Below are 20,034 nucleotides of genomic sequence, written 5' to 3' on the forward strand. Positions count from 1 at the left end.
GGGAAGTGTGAGTTTCCTTTCCTGGGCCAGAATACCAGGTAATGGTGCAAGGGACACCAACAAATGCAAAACTGCTTCTCCTAACCAGCTGCTTGAGGTAAAGCTAGTCATGTTACCTAACTCTTTAGTCTCACTCTCTCCTGGGAAGTCACCGGCTGCAGGGCAGTGGTGTTCTCTAGTGTAATTGTTTCACCTTCTTTACTGCATGGTTGTTGGATTGGATTTTGGTGAGAGGAGGGCATTATGAGCTAGTGCACTGTGGTGTCAGGCAGAATCCACAAGGGCTGCCATCTTGTTCATCCCCATGGCCAGCTTCAGACATGTCTCAATCCTTGCCCTGCCTATTGGCAGGGGGTTTCTCATCCACGAGGCTCTTGGGCACTGACTCAGGATCAGCTCTTCTCACCATTTCAGTGGCATTTGCAGAACTGAGAGAAGATGAGTATCTAACTGCCCAGACTTCATATAGAGTAGGGCACAGGAGCCAGCAGTACAGTGGTTTCCCATGTTAATTCTTTTGCCTCTAAATGCCCCCCTTTCCCTCCTCTCGTTGTCTTCATTCCCATTTCTCAAAGGACAGCTCAAATGTTTGTGGGAGCCCTTACCAGCTTCCCAGACTGAAGTTCCCCCTCATCCTAAAGTTCTATCATCTGACCTTTCTATCTCATCTGTTCACACAACTGGCAGAGCACTTATGATCTTATTAGCCCAAGTGCTTACAGCTCAAAGACCCTTCTGCATGCAGCTCACATCCAGAACATTAAGTAAATACCCTAAGGATAAAGGGATAAAGACAAAATGCATGAGGAAGAGGGGGCAATGTGGGCTCCCCACTGACTAACGGAACCCCAGAGCTGCAACACGATTCATTCTTCTGCGCTCCTCGCAGACATTCCAGGCCGGGAGCACAATTGATTCCATCCACCTTGGTTCTGCACAAAGTTTCTCTGAAAGAGTCCTTGGCTACACAGAGAACACAGCATTTCAGCAGCATAAAGCAAGCTTGGTCTCTGGCATCTGTGTAGATTACAGTCAAGCACACATGTAGCTCCAGATTTTCCCAAGAAGGACACTTCAGCCTTTCTCCCCTTCAGTGGATCTTAATCTCCTTGCCTCTCCTGAGGGTCTCCCTAGAAGCCCTGGTGGGAGCATAACTGACCTTTCTGGATAAAACTTGGCAGAAAATAGAGCTTTTAAAAATGTTCATATTCTTCAGTTCCATGATTTTCCTAGAAATTTATGCTATTTTCAAAAAATATTGATGAGGGAATCCAATCTTGTGTGTGTGTATATATATACACACACACACACACACACACACATACATACAAAGCAAAAAATACTGAAACACCTCAGATGTTAAACTGTGACTCTGTTATACATTCTTAGGCTTCTCTCTACTTTCTCCATGTCTACAATTACCTACACTGAACACAGATTACGGTCATAACCATGGGAGAAAAAGACCTGGTTCCCACCTGACTTGCTCTGGACATCCCATGTGCTGCTATGTCAAGTATGACAGAGGAAGACTTGCAGTGCCGTCTCTGGGGCAGGTGGGGTGTCACCATGCTGCTCCACATGCCTTCACTGTTTAGCTTAAATGGCAACCCACTCCAGTGTTCTTGCCTGGAAAATCCAACAGACAGAGGAGTCTGGCGGGCTACAGGCCATGGGGTCGCCAAGAGTCGCACACGACAGAGCAACTAACACTTTCACCATCTCCAAGCCCAGCTTTGGGTTCTTCATTTTTCTTCCACATCAGATCATCAAGGTTCACAGGAAACTGAAAGTTAGGATTTTATATGGTACACATTACATATTGTACTTACACAAGCCTGAATACTGACAGAGATCAAATAGTTAAGGCATGGTGGCCCAGTGTGTGGTGTCCTAACTTTAGCTCTCATGATTTGATTTGGAGTAGAATTTTGTTGTTCGATTGGATCAGTTCCCTCAGCAGGCATGGAAAAGAACCAGTGCCACCTCAGGTCCTCCTCTGTACCTAATGCTGTGCCCCTTCCTGGGTCAGATCACTGTAAGTCATAGACAGTTTTCTCCAGACTGAGTGTCCTAGTCCTTCCCAACTTTTAAGAATTTTTTAGGGACTAGCAGCTGGCCCTAATTAACAGCACATTAGGTGCGTGGACTCTGGGGGAGAAAGGGGCTCTGGAGCCAAGCATCCCTGGGTTCCCATTTCGGTTCTGTCTCTTACCAGCTTCGTGACCTAGTCAACTTCTATGAGTGTCAGTTTTTAGTTAAAACCTGAGTGCTGAATAAGACAGTAGATACCAAGTGCTTGGCATGAGGAAAAGTTCTGTTAGTGACATTCCTTGCCCTGTCAGAGCTTAATCCTCTTTCTCCTTTTCAGAGATCAGAGGATTTAATAAGCATTTCAGGTTGCCTGACATTTATTTTTGTCATTGTGAGTATTTTTGAAAGACCAAACTCATTTCAGGATCTCTGCAGTTAGGAGCTTCAGCAAAGCTTTTGAGTCTTGGAAAGTGAAGTTCCCATAGTTATCTGTGAATGAACAGATAGGGAAATGTTACATCTGATTAGAGATATAACTAACATCTGTGAGAAGGTTGTCCCATGACCCTTGTGAACATTTTAAGTCACAGCAACAAAGAGAGATAGCTGGTAAGGTAGTTTATTTTAGGCTCTTTGGGGTCAACCCAGAGCTGCCATGTTTCCATACGTGTAGCTGGCTTCCTGATTTTTCCAGAGTAACAAAGCTGACGTATCTATCAGTCCCACAGCCACACACAACACAGCATTTACTTTCAAACTGGGTACAGACCACAGATCCTATTGGAATCACCTCAACCCTGTACATGACCTTCCCCTGCTTAACTCCAGATCTGGATTCACACTGGACAGGTTTCCCATGGCTTTAGCAATTTCTAGTTTCACACCTTGCCTCACTTATTTAAAAAAAGAAAAAAAACCTCAGCCTGGATGGAGTATCTTAAGTTCTGGTCCTGTTGGAGTTGCTTAACACACAGGGGTACCTGGATCTATAATGATCCTTCTTACAAGTTCACTATGAAATGTTTTAGTAACTCCTCATCCACAGAAAGCAACAACCCCGAGGTACCCCATTAACTATTGGGCTGATAGACAATGCTTATCTTTGTATATTGGCCCTAGCTAGGTGGCTCTCACCTGGGTCTCTCATGCCACTGCAGTGGGGTACTAGCTGGGGGCTAGATACACAGGTCGGCTTCTTTACCCATGTGCCTGGGTTCCTGGTAGGATAGCTGGAGCGGCAAGGGGTTGGTCGCCCTTAATGGGTCGGATTCTGCATGGTCACTGCTCTCTCCACACCCTACCACGGCAGTCTCCTAGTTGCTAGCATGCCTCTAGAAGACCAGTGAAGGGCTTCCTCGCCCTGCATGCAGGGATTAATGCAAGACCCACAAGAGCTGAAGAGGCAGAACGCTGACAGCTGGGCCTTTAGGGAAGAAGTTTTATCTGTCCTTGAGCTTCAACTCACCAGACAGACTACAAGATTCTTTTAAGCGTAGACAACTGGTTGCTATCTGTTGCCCCTGGGTTCAACAGTGTCAAAAGGATTCTCTTCCATAGGACTTTTAAAAAGAATTAACGTGCACGGTGCATCTCCAATAGGGAAATACAGTGATAACCACTGAACATATTTTGTTTCATGGCAAATCTCTCAATTTCTTCCAGAATGAAGCATGTTCTAACAAACTCACTCAGATATTTGTGGAGCATCTACTATGTGCCAGGCACTGTGCTTGATGCTCATTAAACAGCAGCAGCTTGTTCCTATTCTTTGGGAGCTCGACAAGGGCATCCTGTGAAGTAGAAGATGGTTATGTTGGAATCCTTTAGTTGGGCGTAGGACTGGGCTCAATGGGCCTACACTCAGGTAATACTTTGAATAGCAGCCCACTCTTCTGGTGACTGATGCTCAGCAACTCAAGCCTATTTTTCTTTCCCCCTAGTGCTCAACCTGACAGTAGCTGACCTGGAAGTTAAGATCCATGTTCTAGTACCATCTCTGCCATTTGTTCTTCCATCAGTTTACTAAATGCCCCAAGTCTGTTTACTTGCCATTTAACTGGGATAAAGGAAAAGTAATCTGGTTAAATCTATAGTGATTCTAGGCATGAAGTCTTAAACAGAATGTGCATGTGAGCTAGCAAAACCAACGAACAGAAATCCAGAGAGCATGCAGATATTTCATGTATCACTTAGGATTTATATGCCAATTTGAAGTTTGGAAGTCTTCTGTTGCTAAGAATTTCAGAAACTGACGTTTTCAAAGTTCAATATATGTTTGGAATGTAGTACATAAATAAAAGCAGCATCCTGTCTGCCCACAGGTGCTTAATAACACACAACTGTACTGGGGCAGGATTTAAATGGGCAGAGATACAGGCTTAATGCAGAGTAGAAAAAGAACAAAAATTCTCTAAGGTAGGAATTATCATGATTGGCTGGGAACAAGACATGCTGAGTTTCCAGTCAAGAATTTATACGTCTTGAACTTTTATTACCCTTTGTTTTCTTTTAGATTTTTTTGTTTGGGCTATCTTGGATAGATTTATATAATTGTTCACTGGCAACATTCTTCAGACAGAACTATGCCTGTACAGTCGATGAGTCTTAACTATGTATTTTATGTAAAACTCAAACTCGGTACTTTCAAAGTAACTGAGGCCTACTTGAAATGGCCTTGGGGTAGCTGTGTGCATAACCCTGTCTGCACAGACCACAGTGAACACACTGGACTGCTTTGGTCACAACTGGAGTTAACGAAAGCCTGTTCTGTATACAGTTGCCATCTGAGAGATGTCCAGTTGCAGTCAGACCCACACTAAGGTTTTCCCCATCAGACAGTTGGGTGACACCATTTAACATATGATATTTTTGTCTTCTCCACAGAATGTGAACGGCATAAAGTACCATGCTAAGAATGGTCACAGAACACAGATTCGTGTCCGTAAACCATTCAAATGTCGTTGTGGTAAGAGTTACAAGACAGCTCAGGGCCTGCGGCATCACACAATCAATTTCCATCCCCCGGTGTCGGCTGAGATTATCAGGAAGATGCAGCAATAACATGCTGGTCGTAACTGTGCCAAGAAATCCTCACCAGCAGTTGCTGATTTTGAAAACAGCCACCTTTTTTCAGGGGAAGCATTCAGCAACCCTTTAAAGAATTACATGCATGCTTTAAATTTTTTCTGTAATTTTGGAATGATGTATCTTTGTAGAGTTAATGATTTTGTACATTTGCACATGTAATCATCATACCCATTTTCATTACTTTGATATAAGGTGCTAAACAAAACAAAAAGCTCTAGGTTCTTCAGCACATTTTCCCCAAACCAAGATTAAAACCGAGGGCATGATGCATATTGTTTAGTTGTATTGCAGTGGTATCAGCTGGGGAGGGGGGAGGAGGGGCTAGCACTGAGGTTTTTGTTTCCCCCAAGATTATAATGTGATTGAAGTTTTCAACACATCAACTCATTGTGTTCAAAACCAAAATAATACCTTCATTATCCAACTGGTTACCATGCCTTACATAATGGAGTTAGTACTTGTGAGTAGAAAGACTTTAGGTAACGGAAATATAAATAAGAATGTTTAACATAATATGCTAAAAATATTTTCATATTTAAATAACATACATAAAGGGTGTGCTTTCTGTGTTTTATATTATTGTGCAAATCCTTTTGCCCTTTAAAAGGCTGAGAATCTTGCCATCTGACTTCTCATTTTAGAGTTATACAATAGCATTTTTGTACAAAAGTCTATTCAGTTCACGCATTAGTTTACCATTCATTGAGTGCCTGCTGGGTGCAAGGGATTCAACTTATGCCTATTGATATCTGTGGACCAAGATACTAGTTTAGTTAAATACTTTTCCCTTAAATCTGTTAGGAAACACTTTGAAATACTTAAGTGCAAATTTTTTTTGTGTAAAATTTAGTTCTATCTTCATCTTTAGGTGAAGTTTTAAAGCACTTTGTAGTTCTCTATTGCCAACAGATTAATGTTTTATGTGTTGCCAATTCTTGCAACCACTGCCCAACCAACCTGTGGGTTGCAAATAAGAAAATTCCAAGCACGTTTCAAACAGGACCATTTTATTAAGACCCCATCACCTCTTCATGCTCATTGTGTTTTTAGAATTTTTTTAAAGGCACTTTTTCCCATCACATTGTAGATGTCTGTATTCTCATTGGAAACGTCTGTTTAGCTTTATAAGACATTTTGCTGAAATATGAAATTGAGCCTTATTGACAATTAAGTGCTTACTGCAGCAGGTGGTCAAAGAGTGACTAATACATGACCCGTTAAGAGTGTAACTACGTCTGGACCATTCCTGAAGTTTTTCTTAGCAACAATACCATCATGCCTTGAGTGTTCATTTCTCCCAAGTGCTATTCCTTAAACATGAGTTTACCAATTGCCTAATTATGCAATAAAAATTGCTTTGAGATGGCTAACTGCCCACAAAACTGGTGAAAATCAAACTCGAAATGCTTATAAAAAAGTAACTTTCTTCCTATGTTTCCATTTGTTGAAAGTCTTACAGATGGGAGGAAGCAGATGTCCCTCCTCAAATTTTCACATGTTCTGAAAGGAAGACAATTCTGTTAGCCAGATGGGTAAGCTTCTATATCATTGAGTCCCTCATAATGAGGGAATTGAAAGTATTTATAGACACTGCCCTCTAAAAATTTCCTCAGATCTCTTAAGAGTAGTCTTGGTCCTGAACGTACAGTGTTACCCTTGTGTTAAAGGGTGATCCAGACATGAGAAGCAACTAGTTGGTGCATAAGAAGGCCCTACTTGGCTATTTCATATCTACCTACAATTGACCAAAATTTTTTTAGGCCAACAATTATCATCTAGCTTTGCTCCTTCTAGTGCAAGAAACTTGTAGGCTGGGTCAGTAGTTCAACTGCTAAACAGTCATTAGTCATTGTGCATGTTAGATTTCTTTCAACTATAAAACAAATTCCAGTTTCTATTTACTTATTGTGACAGTATTACTAAACAGGTAAGGATGGGAATATTTTGTTATACCGTGTATAGTGAATGTATTGTACTGTGTCTGTGAAAACTGTGCTTTAAATTATATTTTCATATGTTTTGTTCGGGACAGAGCACATTAAGTTTGAAAGCAACAGAGGTTTGTTTTAGAACTGAAGGCAACTAAATAAAATTCCTGTCAAGAAAAGCTGCTTGTAAATGAAATCACATTTAAAATAAACTGCCTCTGACCCAAAATAAACACGGCTCTTTATTTTATTTTCATTAGCATCCATTATCAAGGCCAGCATCCAGTTTGCCACAGAAACGAACATCCATTCAGGACCTTGCTTTTAGGCTGCCCATTTTTTGGATTCAGCTGACACATGTAGATGTCATCGATGTTTTGCATGGATCGCATTGTTTTGTCTATCAATAGTAAACTATTTGTAAGCCTGGGGCTAGAAGCTACTTAAAAATAGGTTAGTATGAACAATTTCATTTCACTGGTAGTAAGTAGTCTATACTATTCAAAGTATACTTTTAGGTTAGCATGGTCTACAATTATTATCTGTTCCTACTGTTGAACATATTTTACCTGACTATATTCTGCTTAGCCTATAACGTTTTAAGCCTGAAGTTTAAATCCTGTGTGGATTCCTCACAACAGCATCCCAGATCTGCCATGTCCTAACATCCGGCACCTGACTGCCTAATACTGTTTTGCCCTGGACTCAAACCTTTTAAAGGAGTTCAATGATACACAAATACAAGTCAGATGGTGTATATACAATTTACATATAGCACTTCAAAATGCCCTATACTGAGTGTTAGGTTCATATCTTAGATAACTAGTATGCTTAAGACAAGCTAAAGTATTTTAATAACTATAAAAAGAAAAATCAAAAAGTCTATATTTTAAATTCTTAACATTTATATTCTAAAAGAGTACTATATTTAAGAAAATTTAAGACCCCGGACCAAAAAGACATTCAAGATGATCACAAATAGATTTGACTGAAATTACATACCTCTAAAAATGTGTCCACTTTAATGTCAATGCTATACACATCAAAGACATAAAAAATGCATCAGTTTGATTTGGGTTTATGCATTACATGTTTAATCACTTACTGAGAACATTTTTTTTTAAGTTATACTCTTATCAGGAAAATGAGGAAAAAAAATACATTTTCTGTGATTTTTATGCCGCAACCACCACTGTTCAGTAGATCATTTAATATAAAGCAATTAGACCAACATATCTTGTTCCATTTCCCCATCAGACAGAAATACAACTTTAGGATGGCTTTAAAATAATTATTCAGGTATTCTAAAGTTTTTCAGACATAAAATTAGCAAAATACGCTTTCTATTAATTCCTAAAGCAAACATCTGAAATATAAAAAGGATAGTTGCTATCATTGCTATCTTGCAAACATGTGATCTCATTCTACATGCAGCTCCCTTTCTAAAGAAGTTTAAAAAATTTTTTCATGGGCTAAATTATGAAGTTTCTGTATTCAAAGAATTACTTTGCAAGACTTACGATAAATTCTTTTTACTACATAATTTTTAATAGTCATGCTTAAACAACAAGGTCAACAGAATCTTGTAAATATTCTGCTAAATAACACTATACATCTTTTTTTTTCAGTGTGGTAACACTAAAATAATCCCTATTTCCTTCATTCATATAATTTTGCACAATGGGAAATAAATATACAAACACATAAGAATTTCCTAAGCAGGTAAGATTAACAGAGGTTAAAATTACATTTATTGATAGTGATAAGCCAAAGACTGACCCTGACCCTAGTAACACCAAACTCAAAGTAGCTCTTGGTCAAAAAGTGCGCTAGAGGGTACACGAAAGTGACACCTGTGGTCTCCTTAGTGCTCTATTTGAGGTGATTTTTTTTTTCAACTGTATTATTAACTCCTAATACAAAAGTAACTAGTCAAAATTTAAAACATTCTGATCAAAATGGGTCTGTACATGCCTTTCAAACACCTGCTGGTCATAGTCAGGAGGGAACTGCTCGCTGCACATGGGGCACACCTTCCAGTGACTTTCAACATGTTCTTCGAATTTGCTCTGATCATAGTTGGGAGGGAACATTAATTCACAGAGTGGACATTTCTTCTGAACATCAAAGCTTGAGGAAATAAAATGAAAGAATTACATGTCTGATAGTATTTCTAACAGCAGTAATCTTCAGATATGGCAAGACTGCATTTATCTAGTTAGTATCAGCTTAACTTACCTTGAAACTCTTCAGTTACTCCAGGAACCTTTTTCTTGGTCCTAAAAGCTTGCTATTGACAACTATGTAAACCACTTATAAAGATGCTAAATTTATTTAACAACTAGATTGACAAAAACCTTTTCTCATCAAATCGAAAAAATACAATCACATTATGTGAAATGAGACTCAGTGACAAGAATTCTTCCATTGTTGACTAACAGAATATGCCTTTTGTAAAACTATAAAGATTAATTGAACTTATTTCCCAACAGCGCTCACTCAGTTTAACAACTAAAGTTGTTTACAGCACTGGCTCTCAAAGGACTGTATGTATCAGCACCATCTGCACGGTTACACTAAAATACGTATCGCTGAGCCCCACGGCAAGAATTTTGGGTTCAGGAGGTCTGAGTTACAGCCCTGGATCATACACACATTTCTAACAAACTTTTAAGGACCATACACTGCGAACCACTGGTAATCCCAATTCTACACAGAAAAGAGAGAACTTACCTGGGATCAAAGCAAAAGCCTGTTCCATGCCCACGTAAATGCTGACTTGGAGGATCAGGAGCAGTGGGCACTTTCTCATCTTCCTAGGCAAAGAACAATTTTTGCAACTTTTGAGAAAAATGAAACCAAGAAGAAGTCCCTCAATTTAATCAAGCACCATATAAAGGAAGTAAGATTATACTTTAGAAAATTTTACTTCTGTTGTCATCGGATTTTCCTGTAAACAGAAGTTTGAAAGTAATTTGTTTTTACAGAGTATTTCACTGTGGACTAAGTCTTACCTTGAAATAAAAAGCAATATTCAGTGGAATGGAACGTGTACTACACCTGAATGTGTGAATGAAGGAAGATCAATAGACTTCTGACCTATATGTAGGTAACTTTACCGTATTTTTATCATCCATACATGGGCCACTATCATAAAAATCTTAAGACTATATTACTTTTCCTATTATTCTCATTAAATACCTACGACAGGCAGGATCTTTGACAATATACATCCACTGTACAATACGTAGAAATTAAAGGAAAACTAGAAATATCTATGAGGTCTGCATGTGTATTTTGTTGGCAAATACATGAGAAAATTCAACTGGAAAACCGTGTTAAAAGCAAAGCAGTGCACCAACTACAGGTCTCAAAAACCCTGTTGTAAAATAATCAGATTAATTTTTTTAATATTTAACTACCTGATGAACAGATTATCAAGGCAGCCTGCTGAAAACCCTGTAAATGTGAGTTGGGATCAAAATCAAAATGCTGGTTTGGATTTCCATGCCTGCATCCCAGTGGTCACTTTACAGACTTGCACACTGCTGCTACATCAACAAGGGCGAGGATGGCATTACGCGCTGTTACTCTGACAATTATCCCCTCCTGAACGAGTTGGGGGGGTGGAGTGACACAAGGCTCCCCACCCTCCCCCGCCCATGTGCATCACCTGAGAAAACACTTCTGTTGGCAAATGATTCCCTTAGGCTATACTTGAGCAAAAGAAAAACAGGATCAGTAATCTAATAGGAGATTGAGAAGCTGAGGAATATTGGACAAGTACTTCGTATACTTCAAAAATTAAAAGTCTTTAACTAAAATCCAGTTTTAAAATCTAAACATACAAAGAGGGAAGATGATACATAGTTGAATCTGCTAAGCTTAATATGTATAACAGGTAAATTGTGATTCTGTGCCACATTACTCTGGCTGCCAGATTTAGGCCCTCCAGTAACAATACTTGAAATACGAATCGGCTTAACTACATATAAAATAGTAAACAAAATTTTCTCATATATATATAAAATATATTAATTTTTAAAATTTTGAAATGCTATTTAAGAAAATAAAAACATAATAAAGGGTCTCTTCATAGTCTACATTTAGAAATTCTTGAGAGAGAATTATAATAAAATACAACCTTCTGGTGCCAAATGTATTAATGGAGCCAAAAATCTCATAACTACCTTTTGTCTTTTAATAACAGCTATTTTTCTGGGCTCCAAAACCACTGCAGATGGTGACTGCAGCCATGAAATTAAAAGACGCTTACTCCTTGGAAGAAAAGTTATGACCAACCTAGATGGCATATTCAAAAGCAGAGACATTACTTTGCCAACAAAGGTCCGTCTAGTCAAGGCTATGGTTTTTCCAATGGTCATGTATGGATGTGAGAGCTGGATTGTGAAGAAAGCTAAGCACCGAAGAATTGATGCTTTTGAACTGTGGTGTTGGAGAAGCCTCTTGAGAGTCCCTTGGACTGCAAGGAGATCCAACCAGTCCATTCTAAAGGAGATCAGCCCTGGGATTTCTTTGGAAGGAATGATGCTGAAGCTGAAACTCCAATACTCTGGCCACCTCATGCGAAGAGTTGACTCATTGGAAAAGACTCTGATGCTGGGAGGGATTGAGGGCAGGAGGAAAAGGGGACAACAGAGGATGAGATGGCTGGATGGCATCACTGACTCAATGGACGTTGAGTTTGAGTGAACTCCAGGAGTTGGTGTTGGACAGGGAGGCCTGGCGTGCTGCAGTTCATGGGGTCGCAAAGAGTCAGACACGACTGAGCGACTGAAATGAACTGAACAGCTTATACCAATTCATTGCCCCCATGAATCAGCTAACAAGAGAGTCTGATGCAAAGGTGCTAGATTCAGATCAACCTATCAGACCTGTTAACCCAACTGATAAAATGTGGACAAGGGGATTAAAAAAAAGCAATTTATATTTTCTAAGCCATATATAATTTGGTAAGGATAACTCTTATTCTATTTTCTACCAGAATAAAAAGGTAGAGGGACTGGAGTAGAATTCTAGATAGAATACTGAGACGTTCATGAAATAAGAAACCACTTACTCAAGAGAATAGGTTAAGTATGTAATAAAATCTGAGGAGTCAGTTAATATAATATAGTCCCTGGCAGTCTTGTCACACAAAAGGACCAAGTTTTCACTCACAAATACAGTTACTCCATTTTACTCATTGAGCTTGGATATTTCCAAACCGTACTAGCTTATATACAACAAATTAGGGAAATGAGGCTATGAAGGCAGGCTCACTGCCAGCAACAAAAAATGGCTACTGGTTAAAAAGAGAAAGGTAGGCAAGAACCAAAAACATCCAACAGGATTTCAACACTGCATCATACAGCTTTACTATATACATTAAAAGAGTGTGAGGACATCATTCAATACTGACTTTTTAATTAATAAACTTCAAATTTATTAGTATTCTATTTTAGAAAGCTTTCACTTAAAATAATCAAGTTTTAGCACTGAAAGTTGTCAACTCAAAAGGATTCTGAATAGCAGGTTTTAAAATATAAGTACCTAGGTATTTTCGCAAAACTGCTTAATATCACACTGAAATGTATTTATGAACAATTGCAAATAATTAAATTTTTCTTAAAATATTTTCAATAGAATTTTAATCTACAAAGGCCTAAGCCACCTACTTGTTCATATACCTTTAGATCCATCAGCATAATGCTGTTTCTAGTGCAAACTGGTTTTTAAGCAAAGGAAATATATTACAGTAAACTGAAGCCCTACTTGAAACCCAAAACTTCTCACAGGATGCTCAATTCAAAATCTAGTGTATAAAAATATTCTTGTTTTTTATCAAAGCATGCTGCTGCTGCCACTGAGTCGCTTCAGTCGTGTCCAACTCTGTGCGACCCCATAGACGGCAGCCCACCAGGCTCCCCTGTCCCTGGGATTCTCCAGGCAAGAACACTGGAGTGGGTTGCCATTCCCTTCTCCAATGCATAAAAGTGAAAAGTGAAAGTGAAGTTGCTCAGTCGTGTCCGAGTCTTAGCGACCCCATGGACTGTAGCCCACCAGGCTCCTCCATCCTTGGGATTTTCTAGGCAAGGGTACTGGAGTGGGGTGCCACTGCCTTATCAAAGCATATCACAAATTTAACTAATCTCTTAGACAAAGATACATTTAATCATACTAAATTCAAAACACAATCATGATCATAAAAATATAATTACCATATGAGACAACAATTCCATTTCTGGGTATATGTCCAAAAGAACTGAAAACGGGAACTCAAATAGATATATTGGTACACTTAGGGTCACATCCACATTATTCACCATAGCCTAATGGTGTAAACAATTAAGATGTCTACCAATGGATGCGTGGATTAACAAACTGTGGCATATGCATACAATGTATGCTGTACACTAACATTATTTAGCCTTAAAAAGGAAGGAAATTCTGACACATTATAACAAATGAATCTTGAAGGCATATGTTAAGTGAAATAATCCCACCACTAACAGATAAACACTATATGTGACTCTCCTTATATGAGGGATCTGCTGCTGTGCTGTGCTCAGCCGCTCCGTCATGTCCGACTCTCTGCGACTCCATGGACTGTAGCCCAGCAGGCACCTCTGTCCATGGGGACTCTCCAGGCTACTGGAGTGGTCGCCATGCCCTCCAGGGGATCTTCCCAATGGAGGGATCAAACACAGATCTCCCACACTGCAGGCAGATTCTTTGCCGTCTGAGAAACCTCGGAAACCCAAGAATACTGGAGCGGGTAACCTATCCCTTCTCCAGGGAGTCTTCCTGACTCAGGAATCCAATCTGGATCTCCTGCATTGTAGGTGAATACTTTACCAGCTGAGCTGCCACGGAAGCCCTAGGTACTAGAATAATCAAATTTGACAGCTGACAGGCTGAAGCGGGGGGTGGGGAAGAATGGAACTGCCATTTAATAGAGAATTTCTGTTTTGTCAAGATGAAGAGAGTTCTCAAGACTGGTTGCACAATATGAATATATGGTTGACCACCGAATGATAAGGATTTGAACTGAGCAGATCCACCTATATGTGGGACTTTTTCAGTAGTAACTACTGCAGTACTACATGATCTGCAGTTGGCTGGATCCTCAAATGTGGAGCCATGGATATAGGAGAAAGTGCAGATACAGGGGACCGACAAGTTAGACTCAGATTTTTAACTGCATAGAGGGTTGGCACCCCTAACCTCCATGTTGTTTAAGGGTCATCTGTAATTACTACTATAGAACCATGTATTATAAAATAGTCAAGATGGCAAATTTTACATTATATATATTCAACCACAATAAAAACTACAATCATGATCAAACCATCAATATGCACCCAGTTACACCGTTTGAATCATTAGGATTCATATAATCAGCATTTCTCAACCTTTGCCAGGAATTATTAATTGAAATAATTTATATATCATTTTTTGTTTGTCTAGGTGCTTAGTCGTGTCCAACTCTTTGCAACAGCCGCCGTACCCCACCCCACCCCATGGACTATAGCCCACAAGGCTCCTCTGTTCATGGAATTTCCCTGGCAAGAAGAATACTAGAATGGGTTGCCATTTCCTTCTCCAGAGGACCTTCCTGACCCAAGGATCAAACCCATATCTCCTACTGTGGCAGGCAGATTTTTTACCACTGAGCCATTAAGGAACTAGTAATAAAGATCTACCACCTAATAGAGCTTTTACTAAGTTGATAATTATAACTTTAGCTCAAGAACATCCTTTAAGAAACATGTGCTAAGGCCAAAACCAACACATAAGAACAGAGTATCAATAACTCTGGGTAACTATTACATAAAGTTTTAAATAAATCTTTATCCCTCATAACTCTGTATTATTAATATTGGTCAACATCCTCTTTTCATGAGATGTTACTATTCAAACTCCTCCAAACATCCATGAATTTGAGCAAACTCTGGGAGACAGTGAAGGACAGGGAAGCCTGGTGTGCTGCAGTCCACGGAGTCACAGAGTTGAACACAACTTAGCAACTGAACAACAATAACAAACATCCATTTCCTGTACTATGTCAATGAAGGAATATCAACTGAATTTATAACTATAATTTAAAGATTTTTTTAAAAGGAAAATAATTTTATAAGATCTCTATTACTTTTCAATTGTCACTTCTCAGATACATGCACCCCTATAGTCATAGAAGCACTATTTACAATAGACAAGACGTGGAAACAACCTAAATGTCCACTGACAGATGAATAGCTAAAGGTGATGTGTATATATATATATATATATATATATATATATACATACACACACACACAATAGAATATTTATTATAAATATATATAATATTCTGTATATATACACACTATATATGTACACACACACACACACACACCAGAATATGTAGGAGTTGCTCAGTTGCTCAGTCAAGTCTGACTCTCTGCGACCGCAGGTTCCTCTATCCATGGAATTTTTCAGACAAGAATACTGGAGTGGGTTGCAATTTCCAGTCATAAAAAGAGTGGCCGTTTGCATCTACATGGATGGACCTAGATATTATCATACTAAGTGAAGGAGTCAGAAAGAGACAAATACTAAAATATGACACAAATTAAACTCATCTATGAAACAGAACAGACTCGCAGACTTAGAGAACAGACTTGTCACCACAGCAGGGAGAAGGGAGGTTGGACTGGGAGTTTGGGACTAACAGATGCAAAGTATTATATATAGAATGGATAAACAACAAAATGCTATTGTACACCACAGGGATATTCAATAACCTGTAATAAACCATAATGGAAAAGAATGCCTGCAAAAATGTTACTTTTCTCCATGTCCAAAAATTAACTCAAAATGGACCAAAGACCTAAATTAAAAGCTAGAGCTACCTTAGATAAATCAATGGTTTCTGAGATATGGCACCAAAAGTGCAAGCAAAAAAAAAGGATAGGTAAGTCTGACTTCATCAAAATGTAAAACTTTGTGCTGCAAAAGATATCACCAAAAAGAATGAAAACACAACCCACAGATGGGAGGAAAGATCTTTTAAGTCATCTATCTGGCAAGGGACAAATAATTCTATTTTTAAATGGCCAAGAGACATAGGTATTTTCCCAAAGAAAATATACAAACAGCCAACAAGCATATTAAAGATGCTCAACATTATCAGCCATCAGGGAAAAGGAAATCAGAATCACGATGATATACCATTTCACACAGCCCCTTTGAAAATCACAGATCCCTCTGAGAACTAAAAAAAAGCTCATCAGAAAAAAAAATGTCTATACCAAAATTCTCTCTCTTTAGTTGGGTGATTCACAGTGAAGGATTCATGGTAGCTGCCAACAACACTGCATACTAGATTCACAGTGAGGGATTCATGTAGAAAGCTGCCAACAAACTACACATTAATAGAATGTATGAGCCTCAGTCTTTCAGAGATAGAGGAGAAGGAAGTAAAGCTAGTACGGGTGGAAGGGAAACACATTATACAAAGACAAAAAAACAACTGGAAAGTGAGATGTGTGTTAAAGAAAGTAATTAAGCCTTGCCTGATGGACTTTGGTCTAAACATCCTAGTGTACTCAAAGTTTATTAAGCATATGACCACTAAAAGATTTTGTCTGATTCTCTACAAATCTGGAGTGGAGGTAAAGACTCCTCATTTCTAACAAGTTCCCAGGAGATGACAATGGTATTGATCCAATAATATTTTTGAGTAGTAAGGGTTTATACCATGATTCCAAAAAGTGTGCAGAAGGCTAGGGCACCAAAGCAAATTCACAGAGGTACTATGGATTATTTTTAATTTTCTAATTGTCAGATACCATGTAAACAACTAGTTCAAGACAGCTCACAGTTTCAACATTAGACAGTGCTGTGTTCCTTTCGATGACATCTTATCCTTAAGATTTTGGCAGTTGCTAAGATATAAAGCAGGTGCCTGGTGAAAACCACTTTGAAATAGAAAATGAAAATGGCTTGTCCAATCTGATTTCAAGGTTTGAGAAGTCATCTGGTGGTCAACAGCCACATATATCCCATTTGGAACAGGTTATTTAAGAAAAATATGACTTTCTTTCATGTGTATTTTTTTTCAAATGGTTAATTACTACACATTTGTTAGGAAATCATTACTAGTTCTTTTAGCCTATGAAGTTCTATGAAAAAAAATTTACTGAGATGCTAAAGGTGCCATGAACTAAGGAAGTTTGGGAACCTCTGATTTAGATAGATTGATAGGTGGTAAAACCACAGCTTCCATAGTCCAACTAATGAGGCTGTAGTACACTTACCAGCTGTATGAGCTGAAGCAAGCCAGTTAGTATCTCTGTTTCCTACATTTTAAAATAGAAATAGTAACAGTTCCTACCTCATAGGACAGCTATGGAGAGTGAATATATTAAAACAATGGTTGTCAAAACTACAGAAACATCTGTAGCTATCACCATCATCATAATTAGTGTTACAGTTACTGCTATTACAACTATTAGGTAAAGGGGAGTGAGTCATAAAAGGCTTTTTGATCTGATAGAAACACAGTTTTTGGTGCAGAAGGGAGGGAATTATGGCAGTATGGGGGATATGGTGCAATATGACTAGAGGGGCCTGTAACTGCTTCAGCCCCAACTCAAAGGTACTAGGTCCCATGGCTGTTAAATACTTCCAAGGGCAAAGAACCAGAGAAAAGGAACAGGTCAACTCAAATCTGCTTTCTTTACTCTAACTAAAATGACTAAACTATTTCATTTGCAAGTGATTTTTGTTGTTGTAAAGACAAGAATTTTAAAAAAAAAAAGGTCTGAATATAATGAAAATTAGTTTGTCTAATGTGAAAAATTTTCTGATAGCAAAATACAATTACCAAAATGTGCCTATTAAGAGCCCTTCCATCTCATTATCAAATTTAAGCATGTCAGCAAACGAGCACAAGATTCTAACACTGTTTCTCATGGGTTTGCAGGAGGGCAAAGCACACAGATCAGAAAGAACATTCTGCTAATTAAACTGAAGCAGATGACTACAGTAGAGAAGGGCTTGTCACATGTAACATCTGTGCCAAGAATGATCAGATTAAATATGCAAAATGTGAAGTGAAGGTGTAAAAAAGCAGGAAGATAATACTCTAGACTTCAAATAGGCTACAAAAGTTCTGACAGTTTTCCTAATTATTCCCAGTAATGGACACAGGAGGCCAAAAGGCAGGAGAGAGAAATACATTTTTCTCCATTATGGGTGTTGAGCTCTAGGGCTAAAATCATGCCTGTCTGAACACTGATCAGTTTCTGCAAAGGTTAATAGCAATTAAATGCAGCAAACTAGATTAAATGAGAAACAGGTCATGATACCACTGTACTTGCAAAGAGCACGATAAAGCATTTCTTTTAAATTCTTAATGCACAGAAAATCCAACAAGAGCTGCTGTAAGAAAAAGGTCTTTCTATTAAATGGTAAAGAAATCTTCTAAATGAAAAAAAGAATATCATGCTACATAAACTGATTCAATTACCATCAGTCCATCAGTACTGTGCTGCCGAGATTGAATACAAACGATGTCTACAAGAGTATTTCTCTAAAAAACTATGATACACACACTTCTTCCTCTTTCTAAGCTAAAGATAACAAAGAGTTCACCTTATAATTTAAAATGGGATATATTAGTTAAGTGCAAAACTGAAAAGACGCACTCCAGAGGATAATATTGTCATTAACACTTTCCTTCTTCCAATCTAGAACATCTATAATCAAAAGAATACAGTAAATTACTCTGATAATTAAGATTAAACCATCTATGACTACAGTTAATACTGTATTATATATTTGAAAGTTGCTAAGACAGACCTTAAATCCTCTCATCACAAAGAAAAAATTATAACTGTAGATGATGGACGTTAACTAGACTTATGTTATTTTGTAGTATATACAAATACCATTATGTTGCACACCTGAAACTGGTATGTTACAGGTCAACTGTGGCTCAACTTTTAAAAAAATTTTAAGATGAAATTACATTGGGGGCTTCCCTGTGGTATAGAACCCACCAGCCAATGAAAGAGACACAGGTTCGATCCTTGATCCAGGAAGATCCCACATGCTGCAGAACAAACTACGCCCGTGCATCACAACTATTGAGCCTGTACTCTAGATCCCAGAAAGCACGAGTACTGAGCCCAAGTGCTGCAACTACCGAAGCCCAAGTGCCCTAGAGCCCGTGCTCTACAACAACAGAAGCCACCACAATGAGAAGCCTGGGCACCGCAACAAGAGAGTAGCACCCACGTGCCACTTTTTGAGAAAAGCCTTCACATCAATGAAGACCCAGCACAAAAATAAAATTATAAAAAATGATGCTTGGGAGAATGAAAATTTATAATGAACATCATTTTTAGAAAAAATTAAACTATCTTATAACTACAATATTCTGAGATCATTCTCCAAATAAATCCTAAAGTATCCTTCCGAAACTTATTCAAAAAGATGAAGCAAGCAATCATGTGTACACACAAGCAATCATATTCTCTCTTCCCACACACACCTAACTCTCTACACCAGACGAAAATAAAAGGGACAAGCTCAGATAATGGAAATTCAATTTACTTTACTATCCTCAGGGTCTTCTAAACCATCAGGGCGGCTTAGGTTTCGAGCGGGCTGGCTGCAGACAACATTATCCTCCAGTCCCCAAGAGGGTACTCTCACAGGTGGCCTTTGGATTTCATCTGGGTAAAAAGCACCATCTGCTCCATCTGAAATAAAAATTTTTGAAAAGTAGGTTAAAACCTGGTCCTAGAATTAGAATCCCTGTCTACTGCAAGATGAACAGAATATAAAGAACCACTTTAGTGTATCCAAAAAATGTTTTTCTTTTTAACCCAAATGACCTTTAAACTGTGTAATAAGCAAATAGACTCCTCATTCACGGTGTATTGCTTCTAGATGAAGCCAGTTAAACATTAAAGCTGCTTGTTATAAAACAGGA

The 20,034-nt window shown here is 38.5% G+C and overlaps 2 protein-coding genes across 2 annotated transcripts in view; one reads left to right on the forward strand and one right to left on the reverse strand.

Annotated features, from left to right (window-relative positions):
* The window catches only part of JAZF1 (JAZF zinc finger 1), a 332,658-nt gene extending 325,376 nt beyond the window's left edge, over positions 1–7,282 (forward strand). Inside the window, exon 5 of the mRNA XM_069586766.1 lies at positions 4,918–7,282. Coding sequence (XP_069442867.1) covers positions 4,918–5,094 — 177 coding nt within the window. The 3' untranslated portion in view covers positions 5,095–7,282. The remainder of the gene's footprint in view (positions 1–4,917) is intronic.
* TAX1BP1 (Tax1 binding protein 1) overlaps positions 7,274–20,034 on the reverse strand; it is a 92,905-nt gene continuing 80,144 nt past the window's right edge. The window contains exons 16-18 of the mRNA XM_069586765.1: positions 19,653–19,801; positions 9,783–9,865; positions 7,274–9,179 (exon numbers count right to left, since the gene is read on the reverse strand). Of these exons, the coding sequence (XP_069442866.1) occupies positions 8,978–9,179; positions 9,783–9,865; positions 19,653–19,801 (434 nt within the window). The 3' untranslated portion in view covers positions 7,274–8,977. The remainder of the gene's footprint in view (positions 9,180–9,782; positions 9,866–19,652; positions 19,802–20,034) is intronic.

The sequence above is a fragment of the Ovis canadensis genome, chromosome 4 (assembly GCF_042477335.2).
Source record: "Ovis canadensis isolate MfBH-ARS-UI-01 breed Bighorn chromosome 4, ARS-UI_OviCan_v2, whole genome shotgun sequence".
In the NCBI taxonomy this organism is placed as follows: domain Eukaryota; kingdom Metazoa; phylum Chordata; class Mammalia; order Artiodactyla; family Bovidae; genus Ovis; species Ovis canadensis.